Source organism: Camarhynchus parvulus, chromosome 18 (genome assembly GCF_901933205.1).
Source record: "Camarhynchus parvulus chromosome 18, STF_HiC, whole genome shotgun sequence".
NCBI lineage: Eukaryota > Metazoa > Chordata > Aves > Passeriformes > Thraupidae > Camarhynchus > Camarhynchus parvulus.
This window is the reverse complement of record NC_044588.1, coordinates 1,018,397-1,044,784: the sequence shown is the minus strand read 5'-3', so window position 1 is coordinate 1,044,784 and position 26,388 is coordinate 1,018,397. Positions and strand designations below refer to the sequence as shown.

The 26,388-nt window shown below is 37.3% G+C and overlaps 1 protein-coding gene across 5 annotated transcripts in view; it reads right to left on the bottom strand.

The window, feature by feature from the left end:
- Nucleotides 1-26,388, bottom strand: part of STXBP4 (syntaxin binding protein 4) — a 68,733-nt gene that overhangs the window by 22,490 nt on the left and 19,855 nt on the right. For all 5 annotated transcript variants that reach the window (XM_030961904.1, XM_030961903.1, XM_030961902.1 and 2 more), the window contains 9 exons: nt 25,123-25,205; nt 24,541-24,637; nt 23,129-23,241; nt 22,385-22,471; nt 21,248-21,313; nt 14,115-14,291; nt 11,769-11,885; nt 11,195-11,244; nt 9,935-10,065 (listed from right to left, as the gene is read on the bottom strand). In XM_030961904.1, the coding sequence (XP_030817764.1) occupies nt 9,935-10,065; nt 11,195-11,244; nt 11,769-11,885; nt 14,115-14,291; nt 21,248-21,313; nt 22,385-22,471; nt 23,129-23,241; nt 24,541-24,637; nt 25,123-25,205 (921 nt within the window). The remainder of the gene's footprint in view (nt 1-9,934; nt 10,066-11,194; nt 11,245-11,768; nt 11,886-14,114; nt 14,292-21,247; nt 21,314-22,384; nt 22,472-23,128; nt 23,242-24,540; nt 24,638-25,122; nt 25,206-26,388) is intronic.

Here is a 26,388-nt window from a genome sequence, read left to right as displayed (position 1 = left end):
ATAGGCTAAAAAAAGTTAAATTCATGGAAGTACTCTCTGGGGAACATTCTTGTTCTGACTTGGTACAAGCCACTTTCAGATTATTAAAAAGAACCTGGAATAACCCACTCTTATTGCAGAAATTCAAGGCTCTGCACACAGGGCATTTACCACCAGAACCAGATAATTACGAATAGCCTGGAATACTTCACTGTATGTCCCAAGAAATCATTTCTTTTTCCCCAGTTTCCGTCTTTTCTTGCTCCCTTGATTCCTCTGTTCCGGAATTCACCCATCTCCTTCCCTTACTGGATCAACTTCTCCTGTCAGCATCTATTGTGCTATCCACCCCCTTCCATCACTGTCAGCTCCCATTGCTCACTGACGCATGTGATCGTTAAATGCAAGTTTAATTAGAAAGCATTCATTGGTAACAAATTAAAATGACTGCCTAAAATTGGAATTGAGAAGAAATTGTCTGAGATTTAAAAAGCAATAGTATTACATGATATGCCTTTCTTGCTAAGTAATATCTCACTTTTTTTGCACTGATGATGAAATTAAACTGCAGAAGGGGTTGGCACGAACCACCTACAATAGAGAGACAGAACCACTCTCTGCTCAGCTCATCTCACAGCAAAGACTGACCAAAGTAATATTTTTTCCTTTTGAAGCAAGAATTGTAAGAATACATCAACTCAAGACATCCTTTTAGCCTGATATAAAAAAGCCTTTAGCTACATATAGGTAAAAGAAGGGTTTTTAGAAATAATTTTAAACATTTTAGAAATGATGTTAATAGTTCTTAAAATCTAAGATGGATTTCCTTTTTTCTCATAAATCCGAAGGGGGGAAAAAACCACTAAGTGCCTCCATTTAACATACTGAACTTTACCTGAAGTGTAAAGGTAAAATTTACGGTGAAAAGAAAATTTCTGTTACCAAACACATTACCCACAGCAATCACTAATGCAAGGCAAAAATCTCCCTCCTTAACTCCCAGTTAATGATCCATATGCCTCATGCTATAAGGTAACACAGCTAGTGTGAGCCATACATACATTTTGTACCTCTTTTAGGTCTCCTTTACAAGCATCAAGTAATTATGTTTTCCTCTAGCAAATTCTCCTTAAAACACACTTTTAAAAAAGCTTCCTCTCTCATTCTTGGCAATCAACTTTCCTTATACTTCTTTCCATTTAAATGAACACACTTGTGTGCCGTATATGTCTGAGGAACTCTGCTGGCCCTCAGCTTCTCACTCCTGCCTACTGAGGAGAAGTGAAAAAATGTGACAACTGCAGGAGCTGACAGCAAAGCCTACGAGCCCTCTGAGACAAGATGAGCCCTGACAGCTTCAGCACACACTGATTCCCAACAAAGGGAATGCTGCTCATCCCCCTTCCCCTTGTCAGCATGAATCCAGATCTCTCAGGATGCTCAAAGAAAATGAACTCAGCACTGCCTGCCAAAAGCACACACAGTGCTTTGGATCAGCTCCACTGCAATGGTCACTTTGGTTTTGGTCACCTGAAATGATGGCACAGGCGCTCGCTGACACCCAGACCCACAGGGAGACACTGGGGTATCCACCTCTGCCCACTACCAGCTGGCTGAATCTGAGCTGTTCCTGCCAGTGCAAACAGGAGGATGTCAGACTTGGATCTGGGACTGACCCCTCAAGGATAAATTCCTGTCTCACCAGGGTATTTTCTGGCTTGCAGACACTGATCTGGGGCCGAGACCAATTCCTGCCTCCCCTGGTATTTTCTCCAACTTGGGAACAATTTGCATCTCTGTGCCACAGAATTTCAAAGTTTGTTTCCTCCCTTATGTCAAAACACCATGTTACAATGAAGGATTAATATAGCAAAAGTCTAAGCATTATGTCAACAGAAATTAATAGAGAGACAGTTTAGGAAGTATTTACCATCCAGTAAAATTGTTGAATCTGGAGAGTTTTGACTTCAGTCTCCATAGTTACCAAGAGCAAATACAACTTGTATGGGAGGAGGCACAAAGTCAACTAATTTTTTCATAGAGGGGTCACAGTTTGAATGAAACAAGTCCGTAGACTTTTAATGAAGGTTTTTTTTTTCGGAGATTGAAAATGCTGGAAATTATCCTAATGAGACTGCACTAATCTTGTTAGGTCATCTGTATTTTAAGATATTATTATATCACTTGTTTTTCATTGTTAAAATGTTTTGATTTGAGAGTCAGGACAGGCAGTGCCTATTCAAAAGCTGACTCATCTTTTCTCATTAAAGGTAAGTGAATGGAGAGAGAATAATTTGCTTTTCTAGCAGCAACAACAGAGTTCTGAAATCTAGGTCACATTAAAGAACTGTCTTGAAATACAAGCTTTAGACGCTGAATTGTGTTTTTCCTTGCTGTGAAACATGGGGATTAGCATGCATATTCAATCACAATAAATCAGCATGTGACTTGTTCATAACTGATATTTAAATGTATTTTCTGATTTGATCAGGGTCTAAAATTATTCTGTCTTTATTAGTGTCAGCTTTTATCTGGCTTCTCTGCTTGTCCATAATTACTGTAATGTTCTGATACTCGGACACCAAATTAAATAAGCAGGGTCTAGTTCCTGGGCCCTGTAACAACACCCCCAAGTAAGGCCTGTTAGGTGAAAAGAATGTCATTCCTCACTTACACTCAACAAAACGTGGGTTTAGTCCAAGGAAGGGGAGCTTGGGGATAATTCAGGATTTAAAACCCATTGGTAAAAGGACCTTTCTTTGAAATGCCATTGAAAAACAAGATTAGAATTTAGTAAGGGCTTGACTAACTGGATCAGATGTCTGAAATAAAGAGGGTGCAGCTGGATAAAGACAACAACAAAGTGTTGTATTCAAGATGTGGATAATCAGCTGCCCAGAGGGAAGTGAGCACACCCAAATGCCTTTGGTTATGGGAGTAGAAGAAAGTCCAAACTTCACAGGAACCAGTAACATGGAGCTACTGGGGAAAGGAAGCACCATTTGGGACATGGTGTGAGCTCATGTTAAAGCAAACAAGGTTATTCCATTTTTGTCTCCTGCAGGAAGCTCTCAAGTACAGAACTCAATATAACTTTGACAAATTGGAGAGAAGTCAGAGAAATGCAAAGGTAAGGAAGTGGCCAGGAGAGATGTGGTGTAGAGAAAAATTCAGCAAACTGGTGTCATTCATTTGGGGGAACAGCAAACAGGGTGGAGATGCCACATGGTCTTAAAATATTTTAAATGCTGCCACTAAGAGGAAGTAGTGGGGTCAAGACAAGTAGTAACAGGCTTTAACCACAGTGAGGAGGATTTAAGCCAAAGGAAAAGGTATCTAGGGGCAAAGATAATTAAGGATAGCAATAGCTGGCCCACAGAAGTAGTGGGACATGCTAGACAAATACCTGTTTGAGCTAATAATAATTTGTGTTGCTGGAGGCACACAGATGCATGGTCTAATTACTGCAGGTACTTCCCAGCTAAATAGTTTCTGATGCCTTGTTGGCAAACTACTGAGTGCTACTTTTCTACACTTTTGTGTAACTTACATTGTATGCAGACATTTGTTCTGCTTCCCATTTGCAAGGCATTTTTATGTCTTGTGTTCATGGAGGTGATACATTTTAATTATATTATGCACCAAAAATCTCCTCTCTTGTCTCCTTTAAAGTATTTCTTGTAAACCTAAGGCAATCCTGGCCAGAGAAACAGGGTTTAGGGAATGTTTTTAAGGCTCATCAGACAGCACTTGTATTCACACCCCAACATTAACACTAAAACCAAACAAAAAAACAAAACCACAGTGAAAGGTGAAACAGCAAAAGGTGGTTTTTTGGATCTTGTTTTCTTTTTTGTTTTTGGTTATTCTGCACTGTTTTTTTCTGTTATATTTTTTTATTAGCCTTGATTTGGCTGCACTGGTATAACTTATTTCTGTAACATTATAGACACTGCTTTTAAGTACAGATAAGCACTTAAATATTAGTATTTCATCAGTGATGATGCTTACAGCTGGGCAGCCCAATTTTTTTTTCGGTGGTTTTTTTTTTTTTTTGAGTCAGGGATCACCACCCAACATCAAAACCTCTCCCAGATTATCATAATAAATCTTGCAATTGAAAAGAATATGAAAGAGTCCAGGTTCTGCAGACAAGCTGTAAATCAGTCATGAGACTTTTGCAGCTCAGTGGCTGATAACCCAGTACAGCCTGGAAACCACAGCTGTAAGTCTAAATCACCTAAAAATATGTGGATAACCACACAATATGAAATTAATGTGGATCCAGCATACAGCACTGAAACTTTGCATCAGACCTACAGTACTGAACTGCAGCAATTACGATAAAGAAGGCAAGAAATCAACTCAGTAAAATGTTCTCAGAAGCCTGAAAGGGCGCCTATGGCTGTCTGTGCTTCCTCATCAGTCATTCCTTCCCTAATGAAGATTTCCAGGTCAGACAGTGCAAAGGTGCTCCCTGACACTGTTTCATAGTCCAGGCATTTTTGTTCAATGAAAAGTCACTGCATAAACATCACACACAGTAATGATAAACCAGAAGCAAAGAATTTTTGCAAGTCACTAATAAACCTGACAGTTGCCAAAGGCTGCTGGAGAATAGCATCTCTAGTGTAATACTAAATTTTAGTAATTGTAGGATATTGTCCAGGAAGGGAAAAAAAAAAGCTTCTTTCAGGATTTCCTATCAATAAGACACTTAATCAGAAAAAATGTAAATATTAAATTCAGAAGACTTTTGTTAAATCCTTGAGTTTTTGTAATTCTTACCTATGAATGAGCAAGTCAGCTGCTTCATTACTCAAATTCCTTTAAAATAATTTAAAAATAATTGAAATAATTTTAATAACAGTTGTATTATTATTAAAATAATTAAATAATAATATTTTTATAATTTATTATTATTATTTCATAATAATTTTAATCAAGGTGTAGGAATCATGTCAGTAAAGCAGTTTGTATCAGATTTACAGCCTGGAGAAAGAATGGACTTGTCTCAGAGGTTTAGTGCTCCCTTTTCAAATTAGTTTTTATACACACTCAATTTCCTTTATATCAGAATTATTTTCAATACTGTACAGTATTACATTTCTTAGTTGCAACATTTATTTTCTGTTGCAATTAAACATATTCAAATTCTTGGACATATTTTCTTTTTGAAATTACAGTTCTATGAACACTGTCAGAATTACAACACTTTTTTTTTTTTTTTTACCAGGCAGGTAAAATTGGACATTTAAATGATTTCCAGAAAATTAAAAGTCTTGCTGCAAGTAAACAGTTATGTAGAAAAAAGCTTTTGCATTCTTGACTGCATCCTTGTAAAATGATATTAAATATGATTGGATTTTTTTTTTCCTGAGGATTACAGAAGCCATTTTCCTTCTTATGCAACTTTGAATTTTAATTTTTATGCAAGTATGTAAGTTGTTCACCTTTGGGTTTCTTCCTGTGATCTGATTTACAATGAATCTAAAGAGTTGCAGAAAAGCTATCAAATTTTTAATGAAACATTCCCATTTTCAAAATAAGGCAAAAATTTAACAAGGTCTGTAATATAATGTGAAACTGACCCACTTCTCATCTTGTATATATCTGATGTTTATTGTAAAAATTAAAATAATTAATTCTGAAATTTCTAGATTTTCTTTTCAATGTCAACTCAAATAAGATTCAATAGCAAAAAGTTCATTGAATAACTTAATATTATTACTTTTGACAAAAATGAAACTCTCTTCCCATTAAGTATTTTTGTTTGGAGGGGAAAAAAAAATCAACCTTCAGGTTGATTTTGTGAAATTTTTCTTTGAATAAAACAGTTGATAAATTCTCTTTTGGGAAAACTCATTTCTTTCGTTGTTGTTAAAAGTTTCAAAGGAATAATACATATTAATGTCACTAAATTAATATTTTCTAGTGGAAGCACTGTCTCAGCTAATGTTTAGCTGCCAAATATAAGCTTTTAACCTTTAAAGCACACAGCAGTGATATTAATTTTTTTGCTAGCAAAAACTATTAAAAAGGGAGCTGTACAGCTGCGTTCAGCATATACTCTGTATAATTTATCAGGGCTCTTCTATTTCTGATTTCAGTAATTCACTGAAATATTTATGGCCTTGCCAGAACAATAAATACACAGAGTTATCTCTTTAGTTGTCATTATGCTGCTCCTTCCCAGGCAGCTCTTCCAGAGGGGAAGGACAGGTACAGTTCTAGTTCATCAGCCGAAAGAATGTCAGAGCTATTCCCTCAATGCACACTCCTCCCACAAACTGGACCTTGCAGGAAATAATTTTGCCTAATACTAGAAATACAAGATACAGCATCTTTAATATCAGGAGCCAAACTAACAGGAGTTAACCAGGACATGCCTGTCCATGCCACAGTAACAGCTGGATTTTGATGTACAGGCAAAAGGTAAAGAGGGGAGGGGGAACAGCTGATACTCTGGCTGATGAACTACAGCCAATTACCTGCACAAAGTTACAGCACTGCTGTGTTCAGAAAATCCAAGATTCAAGAACAAAATAGCAAAAATTTATGAATAAATAATGTATAATAAATGTATAAATAAATAGCATTTTTCTGTTGTAATAGACAAACACATCAGGCCTGCAACAAACAAAAGAAATATGAATACTTAATAATACTGGCCCTTTTCAAAATAGCAAAATTGTTATTTGTGAAGCCTTGCTACAGCTTAGTTATTTGTGAAGCCTTGTTACTCTATAGCTTAGTTCCACCCACACTGTCAAAAGAACAGGAAGGGATAACTGATACTTTCCAGACTATGGAATGGTTTTGGCATTTGAACACATTATAGCTGAAAAATCCCTAAATTGAAGAAATGGATAGATACAATATTTCAGCTTTTAATGCCAAAGATCTAAGGCATTGCCCAAAATCAAAAGCAATTTTAACCATCAAGAGAACAGGCACTAATGGATGCTGACCAGCTGCAGTTTCTATTATCTTCTTTTATCTAGTCAGCATTCAAGGAAAATGAACATAAGATCCAGGCAACTAAACTTCTGCCTGTAGGATCTTCAGAATCAAATGCATAGTGACCGGCAAGATCAATATGAGTAAATTAATTAGGAGTTTTGGAATCTCTATTAATTTGGATATCATTTGAGTGAACTTCAGCATGATTGCCTCATGTCAGATCCCAGGTTGAGAGCAAATTATGGGAACGTGATGGGATAAAATAGCTCAAAATTCAGTGCTTGAGTTCCCACTGAGTGGAGAACCTGGCTTCAGAGCACTTCCTGGATGTGGATGGTTGGAATTGTGTCAATTACAGCAAGACTGTATTTTTGGACAGAAGTGTCAGAGGCAGAGGGAGGAAATCAGCAGCCAAAATACTTGAAAGCTGTGTTATATGAGTGCCCATTTCAAAATGCTGATTGCCTGCTCTTTGATGAGGAGATAAGTATGTTCCAGGGTTAATCAGATTTTGGTTATTACCAGTACCCAGTGTATTCCTTTTCTAAATTTTTAATAGAAAAGAAGAAAATGCTATCACTATTCTTTGTAGCATGATTTGCACCATATGGTCTACTAAGTGCAGGCAGCAACTACTTTTAAATGCTGCAGTTCTTCACTGAGGCTTTATTATCCTCTCTATGATGGAAGTAATTTCAAGTGTTCAGGAGATGCTCACATTCTGCAAAGCAGAACGGCGTCTCAAGGCTTGGCTTCTAAAAAGAGCTTACAGTCCTTAAAGAAGATGAAGAATGGCTCTTTCAAGGGATGAGCCTGATTATTCTGTTTATTACTTCATTATTTGCATTTTGAGGTCCGGAGGATCCTGAAGCAGTAAGCCCTGGAAAACGAGCTGTTGTTCTTTTTCCAGAGTCTTCGCTTGAAGAATCACCAAAGTGCCTTCACAGAGCTGTCACTCAGCCTGCAGAGCTGAAAGCTGATCTGCAGCAGTATCACAAGGCAACATATTCTTGAAGATTTTCAGGAATACACCAAACTTCTTCAAGCCTCTTCCCTCAGGCAAAATATCAGCTATTACAGAAGAAGGGGATGGTTTGTGCGGATAACTTATAAATATGTCATTTTGACCTGGTTGTCAAGGAAGATTTTTTTACAAAGGAAGCATTTTTCTGTTGGAAAAACACTCTACAACCTTTTCTTGGCACCCAGACTTTGTTTCACATGTATTGTAAATGAATCAAAGAGGAATTTTGGCTGGGGCTCCTTTACTTCGTATTTACAAGAATGAAGCAAATAATGAAAAAAAAGTTCTATTTAGAAGGTAAAATGTATCACAAAGGTTTCCCAGCCAGACATTCTGATCCACTGAGTAACCTGAAAAATATTAACTCCAGTTCTCTCTCTAAGAATTCAATAACCAATTATTATGCTGTGGACACCTTCCTGGGAAAAGGAAACCCTTCAGTCTGCACTGTAGTCTCTATTACACTTTTCTCTTTGATGGATGATATTTATGAAACACACATACACAAGAGCCCCCTTTCTATGACAGTTCATCTGCAAGAAAACTTCAGATCACATGGAAAACATTCAGTGAGAAGCTGGCAGAGATCACTGCAGACAGAATGCTATTACATAGTTCCTTTGCCTTAACTACTTTTTTTTGGAGGGAGAGGGAGAAAAAAGCCAGTGAGGTTTAAAGCTTTAATCTCATACCCAAGCTTGTCAGAGCCCAAATCTATCTGTAATGCTCTCCAAATCAGAATGAACTCAGAAAGATGACGTTCAATCTTTAAATCCTTCTCTGCAGACCTATTTTTAATTCTCAGGTTCATAAAATGGATCCCTGCTGTGGCTCCAGAGCTTTCTAGCATGTATTCTACCTATTATGTTTGACATAACCACATGTTAGAATTCAGCTGCATTTAAAACCAAAAGTTTTCTTTGCACAATTTTCTGTGTAGTGTAATAAGACCAATTCAGTGTGACAGAACTATGATTATCATTGGTGGAAAACCAATTATCTCCTCTACTGGTCACTGTTATTCTTTTCACTCCACCAGTAATTCTAACACTAATATTCTGGACACTCTTGAACAAATTTTATCTTATTTTGCTTTCTTTGCCATGGAATGAGTAATAAATTAATGTTTCATAAATAACATCAAAAAACTATTTTTCATATCTTATTTTCTCAACAACCATTTTTTCAGTCTCTTTCTAAATTAATTCCTGAACAGTCAAAACTATTCAAATATTTGATACAAGAATTAAGGACAACCATAATTAACCACCTTTCCAAAACCTCCTGTGACGTACCATTTCTGTTCCATTTTTGTAAATCAAAATTGGATTAGAACTGACATGCCTGCTCAACTATAGGCAAATACCATCAAAATACACAATCATTTCAATGATCTGAACCAGGAATTATATGATAATTCAAACCTGTTTCTTAGATTTTCAACTGATGCAGTTTATTACAGTTACTCTCATGAATTACCATCATTTTCACCAATGGGAACAGCTTTCTGTTCATGACCTAAGGACATACATGGATATCTCCAAATGGAACTGTTGCCTACATTCACTCCCTACAGCAACACATCTTCATTAAAACACTTTGATATATGTTCATGTAAATCCAGCAGAATAACATTTTGTAAATATTCCAGTATGAAAAACAGAGCATTAAAGTAATGAAATTCTGCTAGTTTTACATGATTCTGGTAATCTTCATATCCCTCACTTTGGCATTAATTTTGTGCTGTAAGTTTTCCTGTGAAGAAATGTACTCTGGAATAACTTTATATTCTAATTATAGTTTGATGAAGATGCTGCCTGAGCTGACAGCGACACTGCTCTGTCCTTCCATGCTAGGAATGATTTATTCAGCCAGTTCACATCCAATTTTAAATGAAATTATCCATCTTCTTGGCTGATGAACTGATACCAGATTTCAAAGCACACAGAGATGGACACACTCACTCACAATCTACTTCCAAAATGGCACGGACAGACTTGGCAAGGTCCCTGGCTTCTGCTGCAAGAGCTGCTGTGACAGTAGGTCCGACCCTTCCCAGCCGAGCCAGAAGTGCTTTAGTGGACAACGTTCTCCTGTCACTAAGATAATAAAAAAATAAGTGTTTATTTGTAATATGATAAAGGAAACTGCTCCTTTTAATAAGGTAAACTGGTTTTTCTAAAGTGGTTTTGTTCTCACTGTATGAACAAAAAAGAGGCACGCTCTCAAATCAGTGAGTTAGCCCCAGCAGCAGTCCTGGCTGAACAGTGAAGGTATTTGGAAAGTTCAATTCAAATAACATTCAGAACTCAAAATGCAGTGTCAAGGACTCGGAGGGTGTCAGGAAAGGAACTTGAATGGAATTTTCATACCAGCATTTAAGAAGGGACACTGCTTCATGGGACTCAACTTTTATCTTCTCTGCTGTTAGTGAGTCAGTTTGTCACCTTGGCTTAGTATTTGATAATTAATCCGTTCACTAAAATAAATTCTGTGAACTTCATAAAACAGACAACATCATTGTTGTGTGCAGTGCCAGTGGGAACTGCATCTCACTGATTATCTACGATATCCTAGTTGGTCTGAGCCTGCCTAGGTATTTTGAAATAAAGTTCCAGTTCACTTCACTTAAATACATTTAATTTTCTTGAGAGCTGTATTGAAAAAAAACTGCAGGAAAGAGACTGAACAATTTTACTATTACATAAATATTAATGACATGCTATCTGCGATATATAGGCACAATCATGCCAATTTTCTGAAGGACCAAAGGCTGCTTAAATCTTCTTGAATATTCCCAGCAGCTTTTTAAACAAGAAAAGTAACAAAATATAAATGGATATACATTTTATAAATTTATTTATATGCTACTGCATTCATTGTGATGCAAAATCCCCATGGAAAATCTAAAAAAAAAATTAAAAAATTATAACCCACTGTTACGGTTCCTTGCATTTTAAGTAATCATTAGTACATTATAATTACTTTATGGAAACATCCAGACAATCATAGCTATGTAATTACTAACTGTTTTAATTTAATTCAGAGGTTTTTAATGAAGCTGTATCCTGAAAGCCTAATTTATAATTCACGCCATTTCCTCTCCTTCAATAAAATGACACTCAGAACTATGCAGCAAAAGTATAGAAAAAACTAGCTACAAGGCAGTTCTTTGAGACTTGGAAACAATAGTAGAGTTTTTCATTATTAACATTGCCATTTCATTACCTTAAAATTGTTGAGGAAGTAGAGTTATCCGAAAGTATTTCATGTACAACCTGTTGGTCATAGTCAAGAAGTTAACAGTTTATAAATCAACACAGTCAAAAAGTTAATACCTTATAGTTTGATCTTCTATTTGGGGGTGGGGGACTTGATTGGCAATTAAATAGTCTAGTGTCTCCCAGCTAGAAGCACAAAAGTAAAAACCAAAATATTATAACCCCTTTAAATGAAGTAAATATAACACTATCCCTTTTTTTGTTGTTGTTTCATAACATGCTAAAGAATTATCAACTATTAGCTTTTCTGCCTTTTTCTTCTGAGGAGTTTCCCAGAAATTGATAGAGTTCAGGTGGAAAAAAATATGTGATTATTTTCATTTGTCCAGTACAGCAAAACCCAAAGATTATGTAAACCTCTAGATGGATTTGCACACTTACACATCATCTATATTTCTAGGAATGAAAGGATCTCTGCAAACTGGTTTATAGCCATTTTACTATGCTCATTCCTCACAAACATCAACAAAAGAGACAGTCTTTCCAAATAAGATACTGTTAAAAATGAAAGGCAAAGTTACCTCTACAAATTGTAGCAATTTTTCAGTGGCCACCTCAAAGGTCTTCCTGGCCGACTCGGATTTCCGCAGCTGGCAGTCAAGCACTGTAACCCTCTTTCTCAAGTCGTGAATGCTCTCCTGGGAAAAGTATTTTAAGGTTTTTATTCTAATAATTTTCCTCCCATGGTTCACACAGAGACACAGTGTGAACAGAGTGTTTGGAATGTTTAACATGCTCTTTTCTACATTTCTGTAAAACATAAAACTGGAATGCCTGAGCAGCTGGCAAATCAGCTCCAAACTGCAACAGATTTTGGCAAATGATAGAAAGGTAAATTAAAATTCAAAGATAACAACAAGGATAGGGCTGAAAATTGAGAGAGTTTGAACTGACTGATGAATGGATCAAAAATACCAACCTGATGGTGACACTATCTCAGCAGGGTGCATAAACAGCCAGAACAAACTCAGTCCCCTAGTTTGCATCCACACATCCATCGGCCAACACAGTAATTATGGCACATCTTGGAGGAAATTGCCCCCTAGGATGTCTCTGCATGTACTTGTATAACCTATTGATCAGTGTTATGCATCCCTCCCTCCTTCAGTACAGAAGATGTGAGCCCTGTTAGATCCAGCTCTGGAGGCTCTGGGTTTCATTAGAGTTCCTAGCACTGTTCCTGTGACAGGACCATGAGTAAAGTCCTCACGTGTACCTGGGCATGTCTGTTTAGCACAGCTGTCTGCTGGACACAAGATCTAGAAAGATCTCTCCAAAATACAGAAAAGGCACTGTAGTTAAAAATAAAGCTTTTCATCACACTGCAGGTGATCATTCTGAAAACCTACAACTTACTCTAAAACCCTTACAAAATAATCACCAAACCCCACTTACTAACTTTTCTGGAAGCAAATAATTTGTTTGCATACACTGTACAAAGCAGCAGAATCGTCATCCCCCTGAATGTCAAAGAATCTGTTGATTCAAACACCTTTTTTTGGTAATTTCACTGTAAACTCTGGAAAAGAAGCTGGTGAAAGAACTCACTCTTTCACACTAAAAAAGTGAGAGGGATCAATCTGATTTTTATTTATGCCTCAACATATGTTATATTCCATTTAGTGAGTGTGTTTTATGGGGAGATTTACTCATGCATTAAAGAAAAAAAAAACAGGTGTGATCCTGCCTAAAACTTGGCTCCTGTAACTGACTCCCCTTTTACAGCAGGATGGGGACAAAAGGCTATAAAATGGAGTTGGCACCTACTTGATACTGCTTCTTTTGGATAAGAAATGCAGAGATTGAAATCTCCACACAGATATTGTAGTACTCAGTCAGAATTTCAGGAACTCAAGCAAGAATCTCTGGAACAAACCTCCTGGAAAGCAACCCACACTGATGAATTTCTTAAAATTTGCCTATTTATAGAAGTCCTAGAAAACAAACAGTGATGCAAGAACACCTGACATAAAAGATGGAGCATCTCACCCAGATGTTCAGAAAAAACACCCAGGGTGTGATTCACCTCATCACTCACAATCAGATAATTGGAATTCCTCCTGGGAGCCACAGGGACTTCCTAAGCTGTTCTCTGCAAGCTTGTTTACCCCAGAGCTTCACTTTACCTTCTAATGTCTTGAAATATTAAATTAATTCTCAGGATGAAACAAGGCAACATTTCAGTAGGTTTTCTTCACCAGGTCATATGCACATTCATTTTTCATGAGAAAAACAAGGTAACCTCGCAAATGCCAACCTGCTCGCACTTGTTAAAACTGTGTCAAAAACACAGGTCAGGAGTTATGAAAAAAATTTTTGAAGTGCATCAAATATTTTATTTCTTAGTCTGTTCTGAAATGCCTTGCTGGAGATGAAGTAGACTTAAAATATGAGGCTCAATTAATTTTTTTTTGCAGGATTAGTAGCATTCAAATGATTACCTTGATTACATCTAAATTTACTTTGCAACAGGACAGGACTTTACATGGTTGTTATTTGCCTAACAGAAACATAAACCTGAAGGCCATTTTCACATGAGTACAAAAGCATACAAATTTATGCAAGGTGTACTCTTTAAAGACAATATATCTGCAGCCCAGAAACTATTCCATGCTTAATGCTTGAGATGTGCCATTCTGACCTATAACCCACATATACTAGAAGCTCCTGTTTTTCCAGCCCAAAGATGTCTGGATAAAGGAAGCCTTGTACACTTCACATTACCCTCTTCAATCCACATCATCCCAGTTATTGAATAATAAAAGACAAACAGTGACCTACTTTAGAAAAGCAGATGAAAAGAAAATGAAAACCAGATACATGACAACAGCAAGGAAACCATGGTAACTCTGACAGGCTTTGCTTACTTTATTTTGGCCAGAATGCTCAGTGAGCTGAGCCTTCAGCTCTCCAATTTCAGCCTCTAAGAGGCGAATCACCTCTTCATAGTCCAGCTCCATCCCCCGGGCCTGCCTCTGAGCAGCCTCTGCAAGGTGAATTCTGCTGCGCAGGGCTCTTGTCTCCTCCACAGCTGCCTTGGCTTCCTGCAGATTATATAAGTCAGTGGAGAAGTTACAACTCAAGCTACCAAAAAAAAAGAGCAGATTTAGCTCACAACTACTGCAGTTGGCATCAGGGCTACCTGTTAGTGTTCATGGTTAGAGGGCTCAATGGCTAATTTTTAACACTATGATGTGCAAATGAAAACCAGGTATGTACAGAGACATAATTTTCCTAATAAATTAAATAACAAGTTCTATAATTACTGAAAATCTACTTGAATGAAAGGCTTTCTTGAAATGCACCAGATGCTGTTGATCTGCCCCATTGCTTTCACGCCAAAAAAGTACCTTAATGAGATTTTACTTCATTTTATTTTTATTGCATGAATTCACACTCTAGTCACAGCTCACACATCATGTAGATGGACTTTTAATACAAGTAATTCGGTCCACACTCTTTTCAGAATCAGTGCTTTTTTAAAAAGTCTATTTTTCTGCCTCTTTCCTGGTCCTATTATGTTCCTAATATCCTGGATTATCACAGAAGAGTGATAGATAAAACTTATATATATATATATATATATATATATATATACAGAAAATAGAAAATCAGAAATTGTTACCTTTTAATTCAGCTAACGTAATCCCTAAATGTTGCAAAATCTCCTTTCAAGAAAGATATTGCTCAGTTCATTTTAGGACTGAATATTAATTTAAATTAACTGATTAGTAAATTAGAAAGCCAAACTAAAGGTCTGTACAATGGAGTTTGTTTACATTCATCTAGGAATAAAACAAACAAACTGCTCACCAAAATGGACAGGCTCACTGGCACCAAAATCACTGAACCATCTTTTCCCTCAGCTATTAATTAATCTGTAGGAAAAGTCACTTTATATCAATTTTCTGAATAATTAAAGTTATCAGATTTGAATACACAAATTCACAGAGCTAGAAGTTTTTTGTAGAAGTTGCTCAGTTAATGATACTTAGGTGAATATTCTATTCCTGGTCTACCTATTACATCTTATAATTATAATTATATCCTGGTTGGGAACGGAACTAGAGGGAAAACAGGTGGGTGCTTCTCCTCCCATAGAGGAGAAACACACTATGACTCTTTACCATAGGGAGGAAATAACCTTCTAGAAGCTAGGTTTGAAACTGCTGTTTCTAAAAAGCTTAGATGACCAAATCTTCCTGTTTTGTGGAAGAAATTGCATATAAAAGGTGTCATAATAGAAATGTCTAGAGAGGTCAGTTAAACTTAAAAATGCAGATTTAATTCTTTCCTAACAGAGAAGCATTTGTCCTGTACAATCAATATCCTTCAAGGTAGGTTTTCCTATATTTTGTGATAATGTTCTTTCTGTAAAATGCTCTACCAATCTCAGCTTCATATGACTTTTAACCTCTACACTGGTAGTCTTAATAGACAATACATTCTGGGCCACAAATCAGTTAATCTCAGTGACATAAAACCAGTACATCATCTTCCTCATCTTTGCAATATAATACCAATTTGGACAATGGCCAGGGACATCCTGGTCTCTCAGAAAATAGAGCAGTGGAAGTAACCACACATGTAGAACAGCAACACCATTAGCGAACACAGATGACATTGGTGTTGCATAATTTAGAGGTTTCTGTTACAGGGCACAACCACTAAGCGATCCATTTAAGTGACCTTTAATTTGACAGCAAGTAGAATGATTTTCTTTTTTCCTTTGGAAGCATTTAGGTGAACTACACAAGGACCAGCTGCACCTGGAAGCACAGACTCATCCCAAGCTTATTGCTCTGTGTGTGTTTTTCCTCACGTTGGTGTCACAGTTGTGTGTTTACAGCACTAAGAGCAGTGTGAGGGTCATTACTGCTCACACTCCCTGAAAGCACAGCAACCACCCCACCCCTCCTGCAAGCTGCTCCTGGCACTGCTTTTTCCTAGAAACAATTCAGGGAACACAGGGACTTCTAGGAAGTTATCAACCTACAGAGGTAGAGGTCAAATTACTGCCTTTGGGGAAGGCACTTTCTTGCCAAAATGAGGCAACAGCAAGAGGAGCTGGGTCCTGCTGCTACAGAGGATGAGTTGGGAGCCTTCAGCAGCAAAGGCATCCTTGGGAAACAGGCTGGAGGTGGGAAAAAGATTCTTGGAGACAAAAGTGAAAAGATGCTCTGACGTTAGGTTTGACTAATATAAATGAACACAGAGGCCTTGAGAAAGGGTGGCATCTTGAAAACCCACACTTAGGAATTATTTAAATAAACTGACATGAGAAAAGTGAAGAGAAAATTGCTATTATGAAAAGGGAGGTCTTAATTTTCTAAGAAGACATCCTTGAGATAAAGGTTTAATCTCTTATAATCCAGAATTGCCTTTACTCCTCCATTGTTTTTTCGGAACCCCAGTTGTTGAATATTAATTTCTCTGTAATAGCAGACTAAGTATGACCAGATTTCAACAGTGAAAGACCTAAAGGAATAATTAAGGAACAATGGCTTCTTACATTACAATGAAACAATTACACATACTACAACTGAATTAGTAAAATTGTCTGACACACCAGAGCTGTTTGCTGGAGCAGAGGGGCACAATGGGAAATGATTCCATTGGGTTTTTCCATTCTCCAGTTACTGGAATTGGCACTGTGGGCACACAGTGGGTTCTCTCACCTGGCAGGTAAGGGCGCCCCACCAGTGAAGAATTGATGGGTAATACCCACTTCAGCAACACGACCTCTTGTCCCACTCAAATGTATGAAAAAGGGTCCAAGACCAGGCTGGACAGGGCTTGCAGCAAGCTGGGATAGTGGAGGGTGTTCCTCTCCATGGCAGGGGGGGTGGAATGAGATGAGCTTTAAGGTCCTTTCCAACTCAAACCAATCTAGAACTCTAAGACACAACAGATAGGCAATCTACATCTGCTAATATTTCATTTATATAAACACCTCATGGGACCTATTGTCCCGATCTGGTATGAAGCCACTACAGCCAATAAGGAACTAACAGCTGGAGAAGAGAAGCTGAATCCTTAAAAAAGCAATTTCAAGGTACAGGTTTGTTCCTAAGCCAGGTTCTATTTCTTCCTTGGATAAATTCAAGCATAAGAAGGTTTTATCCAAGTTTTATTCCAGCCACCACAAACACCTAAACTAAGATATTCTTTTAAACTCTATGAAAATTGTAGTTACAAATCAATAGTGCTTGTTGATTAATTCTACAAAAATTGTATATTGAAATCATTCTTTACAAGAAGTTGGAATATCTTTACTATGTATTAAAATAAAAAACCTAATGAAATAAACCAAACACTTCTTTCAGGCAGGGCGAAATAGATTAGATACCGCTTCCAAAATAGCAGCCATTCAAAGCCCCTATTTTCCCCTTAGAGAAAACAAGCACAGAGTAGCAAATCTCAGCACTATGAACCAAGTCAAGGAGTTTGGGATACCACAAACAGTGTCTTATCTTCAGAACCTCTCCCATTTCCTATGTTTAGCTGAGTGCTCCAGCTGACAGAAACTGCCCAGAAAAAGCTGTAGTACAGAATGGATCATTCAGGCTGAAATACCCCAGGACTCTCAGGCAGCACAGGATCCAGCCCAACTCCTCCAGGAAGACAGAAGACATCATTACAGATTTCACATTTGTGCTCTTGGCAAGACTTCAGGCACTCTGAAGTGCCTTTCTGCGTTTTGTGCCAATTTCAGCTTACATATGATTTCAAGGAAGCCCCAAAGATATAGTGCTATATCACAACTTCAAAGCAAAAATAGATCAATTAATGGATTTTAATTGTCTCATACCAATATTAGAAAATAATTACTACCTCACTGCAAGTTTAGCAGCATTTCTAATTTTAAGAGTTTATTCATGCTGTTCATTACTGAGTCAAACACTGTTTAATGAATTGGTACTAACAAAGCATGTTCATTAACCAGAATATTTGTACCCCTGTCTTAATTAATCTGTAATCTCTGCAATTAACAATTAGTAGAAAAGAGAAATACCACAAAATACACCTCGATATATGATTGGTAACCTAAATCCTCATTTAAAACATTGTTTTTTCAGGAAAGCAATGTCGTGGGTTTACAGGAAGCAGGTTTTCTGGGAATGGAGTGGCCAGAGGCCAATAGGTGTTCAGATTTTAAATTGACACCAGGCTTGGCCACTGAGGGTGGATGCGCCTCTGAGAACACAGGGGTTAGAAGCAGAGCACTCCCTTGGGCTCCCTCTTTGATTTCCGGCCAGCAAAGAGCCAAGGCCTCCCCTGCCCGGCTTCGAGCTGGGCGGGGGAGAGGAAACCTGCGCCTGGCAGAGGTAGGCCTGACCCCTCAAGATGGAAGGGTGGTGGGGACACCAGGAGGCGTTGGGCAGCCCCCCCCAGGAGAGACAGAGGGAGAGAGGCCCCGAGAAGATTTGGGCAGCCCCCCCAGCCAGAAGACGAGAAGGGAAAGTGAGAGGGAAAGCTGGTACGGGCCTGTGGCCTTGAAGTGATATCAGCCTGTGAAGAAGGAGGGGGAAGGGGGGAGTGCAGCAGGGAAGGAGCCTGGCTACGTGCAGGAGTTTGTTAACCCCTTCCTGGACAATGAAGACCTCACAGAGCATGTGGACCTTTCCTGGAGGGGAGATGGAGTGGATGATAAAGAGGAAATGGGCAAGTGAATGACAGTCGGAGCAGTGAGTGAGGCTGGGAGAGTAAAGAAGAGGCCGGAAAGGGATGATGGAGTAGCTGGTTGCTGGACTCTTTTTGGTACAGCCATGGACAGAACCGTGCTTCCTCGCGACACAGAGGCTGCATGCAGGGGGGAGGCGATGGCTCAGAACTGAGAGGGTTCAGTTTTGGAGACCCCCCGGCCCCAGGGGGTAGACAAGTATGGGGGGGACAAGAGGTCCCGAGAGAGAGAGGAAACTGTGCTTTTTTGGAACTGGTCAAAGCACCCTTAAAAGGATAACCCTTGAAGCAGCTCTGTTCCTTGTCCAGTGGTGGGAGCGCTGGGCATGCAAGGAAGAGGTCACCATGGCCCCAAGAAGGACTCCTCTCCTCTTGATGGACTGGAATTGAGTATTTACAGGGTGATGGATGGAGATTTGAAATTTGGAAGATGTATTGGAAATGTGGGGGGAGGAGGAAATGCTTTTCATGGAGTTTTCATTTTCCAGGTGTGTGTGTGCGTGTGTGTGTGTGTGGTTTTTTTTCCTTTTGTAGTTTAGTTAATAAACTTTTTTCTAAGGTAGAGGCCTGCTTTGCTTATTTCCTGGTCACATCTCACAGCGAACACCAGGGAAGTATATTTTCATGGGGCACTGGCATTGTGCCAGTGTCAAACGATGACAGAAGTTATTTTAAAAAATGTTTAAATTATGCTGAAGTCAGAAGACCTTAAGCACAGCCTTAAATTGGGTTTTTTGTTTATTTTGGTTGTTTGTTACTTTTAATAAGGCCATTAGGGTTCAATAATGTACTCCTTAACTCCTTTCACAAACCAGCTCAAGCAGGAATGCACATCATAAGTTAAATGGCAACTTGTACTATAAGTAGCCTATTTTTAGAAAGCTTATCACCATGAATCTCAGTGCCAATATTGTTTTTAAACAACAGAAATATATATATAATAATATATATTTAAAACACTTGAACATGTACCAAGTATAAACAGGGGAAAATGTCCATTAAAAGCCCACTTTTATCTCTTAAAATAGATCATACAATGCTATAATTATATATAATTTAGTATTTCTCTTTCACTTCACTACATGGAACCCTTTCAATGCCTACAACAAAATCAGCATTTATCCCTGGGAGGTTTGCAGGGCAAAATTGAATCTCACCACCACACGACAGTACCTGAGAAAAATAAAAGTGGGAGGACCTCGAGTGGTGGCAAATGGGCACTGCTGCCACTTAAAACATCTTAAACCAGCCCTGTCCAAGGCTGCCTTCCCAGGAAAAGCAGGTTTGTACTGGGGATTGTACTCTGTACCAGCTTTAGCCTGGACTAATAACACTGAACAAGTGCTCTGGTCTAGAACAACACAGTCAACCCATTAGAGAATGGGAATTCAAGTGCATTACTGGAACAATCTTCCAAGTAAATTATATCCAGAAGATAACCCTATTTATTTCTCACAGTGTACAGAAAGAAACAACACAATACAAATGGAAAAAGCTTCCAAGCAAGCTCTCGTATATTCAAGGAATAAAGGCAATAATGAAGGTGTTTAATGAATCTTATGAGCAAGATATAAAACTAATCTTAACAGAGGGGATTTTCAAACTTTATCTTGCATTTTTTTGACATGTGACATGAGAAACCCACAAAGAACAGGAGCAGCAGTGCAGGAGGGAAGGAAAGCAGCCAGCTCATTAGAAGGAAAAGCTGACAGGGTGTTCAGGAGGAAGAGGGAACAGGACATTTCCTTGGGTTTGAACCCAGGCTATAAATGACATGAGACTTACATTTAATTGGGAATTTCCTTTAAGAGACACAAGGAAGCCAAATACTCTGATTTATTGGTTCATAATTATAGATAGATTTGGAGGCAGAAAAAAGACTTTCCTCAGAAAACCCTGACTACAACTTTTTTTCCTGGTAATTTTTCACACTTAAGACTGGTTGACATATAAAGTATTTAATGTTAGGACTGTAAATTAGGCAACTGTTGCCTAAGAGCAGCAAAATCTCTTCAAGAACACTTAAGACTAGAAAGGTTCTACTACATAATTATCCCACTTCATTGATCCAGCTGGTCTCAGGATTCCTATCTCAATTCAATAGCAGAGAAATCGATTACTGCTCTAAAAAGTGAAGAATCAATTCTCCACTTTTAATCAAAAGCTCTGTAGTAACACAAGAACCACCTTTGTGTTGAAATCAATGTGAAAGTATAGTCTATATGAGCACTAAGAGAAAAAGAAGTGCTCCTTTCTCCCTTCCAGAAAAAAATTTAAAAATTTTTACATGATTATAATTTTTAAGACTTCAACATACTTGCTTGACTACTTGTAGCTGCTCTGCTAACTGCTTCTGTAAGTTCACAGATTCAGACAATTCTTCCTATTTAAAAAAAAAAAAGAATGATAAATAAGTTTGAACGAGAAGGAGTTTTAGTCCTAAAGCAATTAGCTCTTTCAAAACTACAGATAACAATACTTACCTTCTATCAACAACTTTTATAAAACCTGTGATAAAAACATCTCTAAAAGATAACTTTTCTGTGCGTTCATTGATGCTGTTTAAGTTTCTTGAGTATTTTAGAACTATTTACAGAACATTTCTGGGATGTGTGCAAAAGAGTGTAAGAAATAAGGCAATTTATTATAGATTGATGATTGTCAGTTTTCCACATCAGCAATTTAGGGACACCTGGTCAGTATTCACTGTGTTCAATGTAAATGGGGTTCTTTCATTTCAGTACAAAGCTCTCAGAAGAAAAATCATTGTGCATAGAATAGAGAACTGACCTCTGGCCATTTCAACCCAATGTTTCTGTAATTTACAGCAAGACTTTTTTTGGACCAATGGGCAATTTTTAAAATTGTCTTTGTCCCAAGCTCAGTACTCCTGTTGAAGAACCAGAGTTATGTATGCTGAACACAAAACTTCCTATCTTATGGTTTGTTAAAAAAGAAATTCAGAACCATGGTAGCAACCTGGGGTATTAAGAAATAATATTTATTGCTTTAGGACATGGGAATTTTGTAATGTCTGGGAAAATATGTATTAATTTTGTACACTGATTAATTTATCCTTCAGTTCTCATTCCTTTCAGAAGTATGAGCACACACTCAGATTCTGCAGTAACTAGCATCACCCATTTTAAAATAAAATGGCCATGCAAATCAGTCATTTCTATAAATTCATTTCTGTGAAATGTCTGCTTAGTCTCATTTCTCTATAGACCAGATTAAAAAATGTGTTAGCATTCAGTATAATGGCTAAAATTCACTGTCTCCACAAATATATTGCAAGCAATCTTCAAACGTGATTAGGACTGTTTGCACTGCCGTTTTATTTATTTATGAAAAACTGCATGTGAAATTCAAATAACCAATAAATTTCTATACACACTCAAAAAAACCCCTAGTCTCTTGAATAATTTAAAGCAAATAAAAAAATAAGTATTACCTTTAATTTGCTAATTTCTTTTAAAGCTTCATTTCTTTCTTTCTTAAGTTTTTCCACATCATCCTCCAAGGAATCACAGGTTACAAACTGTGTGTATACAAATATATAAGGTTGGAATGGATTGCTAACTATGTCTTCCATAATCTTTAACATCTTATATTAAAAGTTCTTGTTAATAAAACAAGAATATTAATTTTAGGATGATTTATAGATCTGAAAATGCTGAAAATGTTTAATAAAATTTTAAACAACTTATCTTCCAAATGAACAATTACTTCTCCTTTTAAAATAGATTAATAAAGTGTTTTTTAAAGTATCAAGAATATGTCACTATTTCCATATTTTAAATAATAAGGCATTATATTTTAGTGCTCATATACTAAAAATGCTCTTTTTTAAAGTCACCTCTAAAATAAAACGATTTTCATTGCAGCAGTAGTTCAAATCACTGGGCCCAGTAATTGTTTCTCACTGACACAGGTTGCAGCAATCCAACTTCTATTAAGAAACCTCAGTAAATCAGTGTTGTCCAGACTTACAACAAACCACAATTTAATTACATTAATTGCTTTCTACAAATTAGGCTGCTTAAAAAAGCTTCACAGAAACTAGGTTATCTTAAAGAACCCCATGCTGCAAAGCTGTTTTCAACACCTACCCAAGATTTGGAGTTATTTCACATACAATAAACTCTCCAGTAGTCTCCTCCCAACTGTTAAATCACTGACCAGGCACGTCTTTTACCTGTGAGTCCTGTAAGCTGGCAACTTCACTCATCCCAAAGGTTTCAGATTTGTGGCTGTCATCAGTTTCATTTGATTGCACAGACAACAGATTCCTTGAAACTTCAATGAAATCTAGGAAAAAAATAGTTCAGATTTTGTTGCTGCAGCCTGGAAGTTCAGTTTAGTAACAGATCATTGATGCAACACAACTGCCAATATCACCATGGACAGCCACTCTCATAAATGCAGTTTTCTAAAGGAAAAAAAGAAAATCAGAGAGGTATCTCCAAAGAGAAAGTTCTGGTAAAGCTGGTAAGAGTAAAAATGTCCAAACACATTGGAATTAAGTATCCTCAAATCAAATTGTGAAGGAGAAAAGAAAACTAAGGTGGTGTGAAGTTCACCTTCAAGGTACCTGAGAGGTTCTGCATTTGGCAGGTGTCTGTGAAAAATGAAATAAGTCTGCACACCAGGTATACACACCTGCCCTTCCAATCAGTTGACCTTACCAGAGGAGACAAGAAAAATGAAAAATTTCCTGCTAGCTCAGAGCTCATGGTTTCCTTTTCAGACCCTTTATACCCCTGATAGAGGCTTGGTAAAATTGATGTTGACCAAGTTGAAAGTTTTAAATACAAACAGTCTCTAATGCACAATCAACATGACTTGGATTACCCATATATTTTGGATTTAAAAATTGTGTTACACTATGACAGAAATGTGGAAATATAGAGGTCAGTTTACATGATATAAACATCCAGTATTTTTCTTGTTGAAGATCTTTTTGGATGTTCAAGTACAAAATACTATTTTTCACACACTAGTGTTTTTCATAGACTTTAGGGAAAGGGAAATTGCCATCAGTTTTAGCATCAGAACCATCGTGTCTCACAGTTTCTGAAAAATATTTTTAAATTGTGCGTGTCATCAACCAAAATTGTTACAACCACAAGAAGCAACTCATTCTCATCAGAATTAGGTTTAGCTGGAAGAATTGTGATGGTCTCCCTGCAAACCTGTTTCTATATGCAATAGTTAAAATATTCTTGCTTCCCACATACTGAAATTAAGTGATCCATCTGTTTACTTGCTTCAAGAAGCTTCTTTAACCATCAAAACTCTCCCAAATAATTTCTGGAAAAATTACAGTTCCCTATTGTCAGAACAAAAATTCAAGATTTTCTGAGCACAAAATAAAACTTTCCCAAGGCTGCTCTTAATAAAATAAATTTGTGATTTGCATTCCCATTACTTAGTTTCAAGCAGAACTTCAAGCTTATTTTTATACAGTAAAATAAGGTCCTTGCCTCAAATTATTATTTTATTTGCAGCAGCAGCCCAATACTGACAAAAAATATATTAATGGTTACTATCTATAATTTTTGTATTCCTGTTTTTCATTATTTTCTATGGTAATTAACAAATTAATACCTCCAAAAGACACTGTTCCTTTAGAATCTTTATGAAGTTGCTGCCTTAGGGCTTGCTGCTGTTCATCTGTGAGCTGAATCCCAAGATAATTCAGTGCCTGGAAGGAAAAACTTATTTTGGAGTGAAAAAAGGACTAAGGATAATGACTGCAGGGACATGGGGGAGTAATTAAAGACCTACACTTCAAAGAGCCTTTGTATCCTGGTACACTCTCACTGACAACACTTTTATTCCAGAGCCACTCAGTGACTTTTCCTTCTAATTGAGAGATGTTCAGATATTATTTAACCTTGAATACAGATGAATGTAATAAGCAAACCCCTTCGTCCTTAATAGCTGCTTTAAAAATCCTGAGGGAAGTTCTGGTTCCCAGAAGAGTTAATCAGTAATTAGATTAACAAAAACAGTAATTTGCCCAATACATAAACTGAAATATTGGCCTGCAACATGAAAGAACCACCAAATAGAAAATTCTGTGTGTTATTTATACTTTAAAGTTTGTCAGCCTAGAAATACTGTCTGGATGTTTTACCTGCATCATGAAGGGGGAAGAAGGAGAACTCAAGATTTTTAAGTATTTACCCTCTCCAGTTTTTCTGTTTTGAGATGAATACTCAAGTTCTTTCCTTGGGGCTCATAATCATCATTCTGGCTGGGGGCAATAACTAAGAGATAAAAAAAAAAAAAAGTAATATTAATGCAGTGGTAACTATTGCTTTGAAAAAATTTGTTCTGAAGCTCTGCTCATCAAGTGGATGCCAGCTAAATACCCACCTGCCAAAAATACAAGTTAATCCTTAGACTGGCTTCTTTTTTAAAGGGCTTAATTGTATTCAACAAAAATTACGGGTATCAATCACTTCCACTATTTTTTTTGCATAAAAAAAGTGACAAGTAGGAAATTAACAGAAAATAACCAGGAATAGCTTTGAGTGATCCATCAAGCATATGGCTTCTCCTTGTGGTATTTTCTCTCAGAGATACACAGATACTCAGGAAACAGAAAGGGAAACACACTTGTGAATTCCAAGAGAGACCTCCAAAACACACCCTTAGTGTAACTGACAGCTGCCACATGGAGTGATCTAGAAAACCCTGGGGAAGAGAGGGAATGACCTGCTCCCAAACATGGGAGGGAGCTTAGGCTGAACTCCACAGGCTCCTCAGTATTTTTTCCTGGGAAGGAACTCTTTTCTAAGAACTCCTTGTCCATCAGGCCATCACCCATCAGCCTCTTTCTACCCTTATAGTCAGAAACACAAGTTTAAATGGGTTTTTTGAACTATCACTTTGGATTTCAGATGTATGCAAATAAAAAAAAAATCATTGTTTGCATTCCTTATTTATAAATGTAATGTAGGTCTTAATTCATCATTTCATTAGTGAATTAAAAAGGTAATGAAATCAAACCAGTGTTTGACAAGTGAAGGATCTTGCAGTTTGAGATTCTCTCCAAAGGAACAGAAGGAATCGCAGAGAATTCTTTTTTTTTAAATTTTTTTAGTTTCACAGCATATCTGTTGCCAAGATCAAAGTAATTTACATTCTCTTTACATGCCAAAAGCATAAACCAAAATATCTTGAAAATCTCTGACATTAACACCTCTCACATGCTATATTAAAGTCTGAAGGCAGTGAGCTAGAACCTTGGTGGAATTGGCTCAATTTCCCTTCAGCTCAGAATGAAAAAGCCTTGTGTGTGAGTTTGGGCAAAAACTTCTCAAAACTATGCTGATTTTTTATAAAGTGTTAAAAACAAGAGTATCTCATCTAAGAGATGCTTTTATTTTTCAAGGTTATCTTTGAAAGTTTATCCTTGAAAAAGGGCAGCATGAAAGAAGTGGCAGG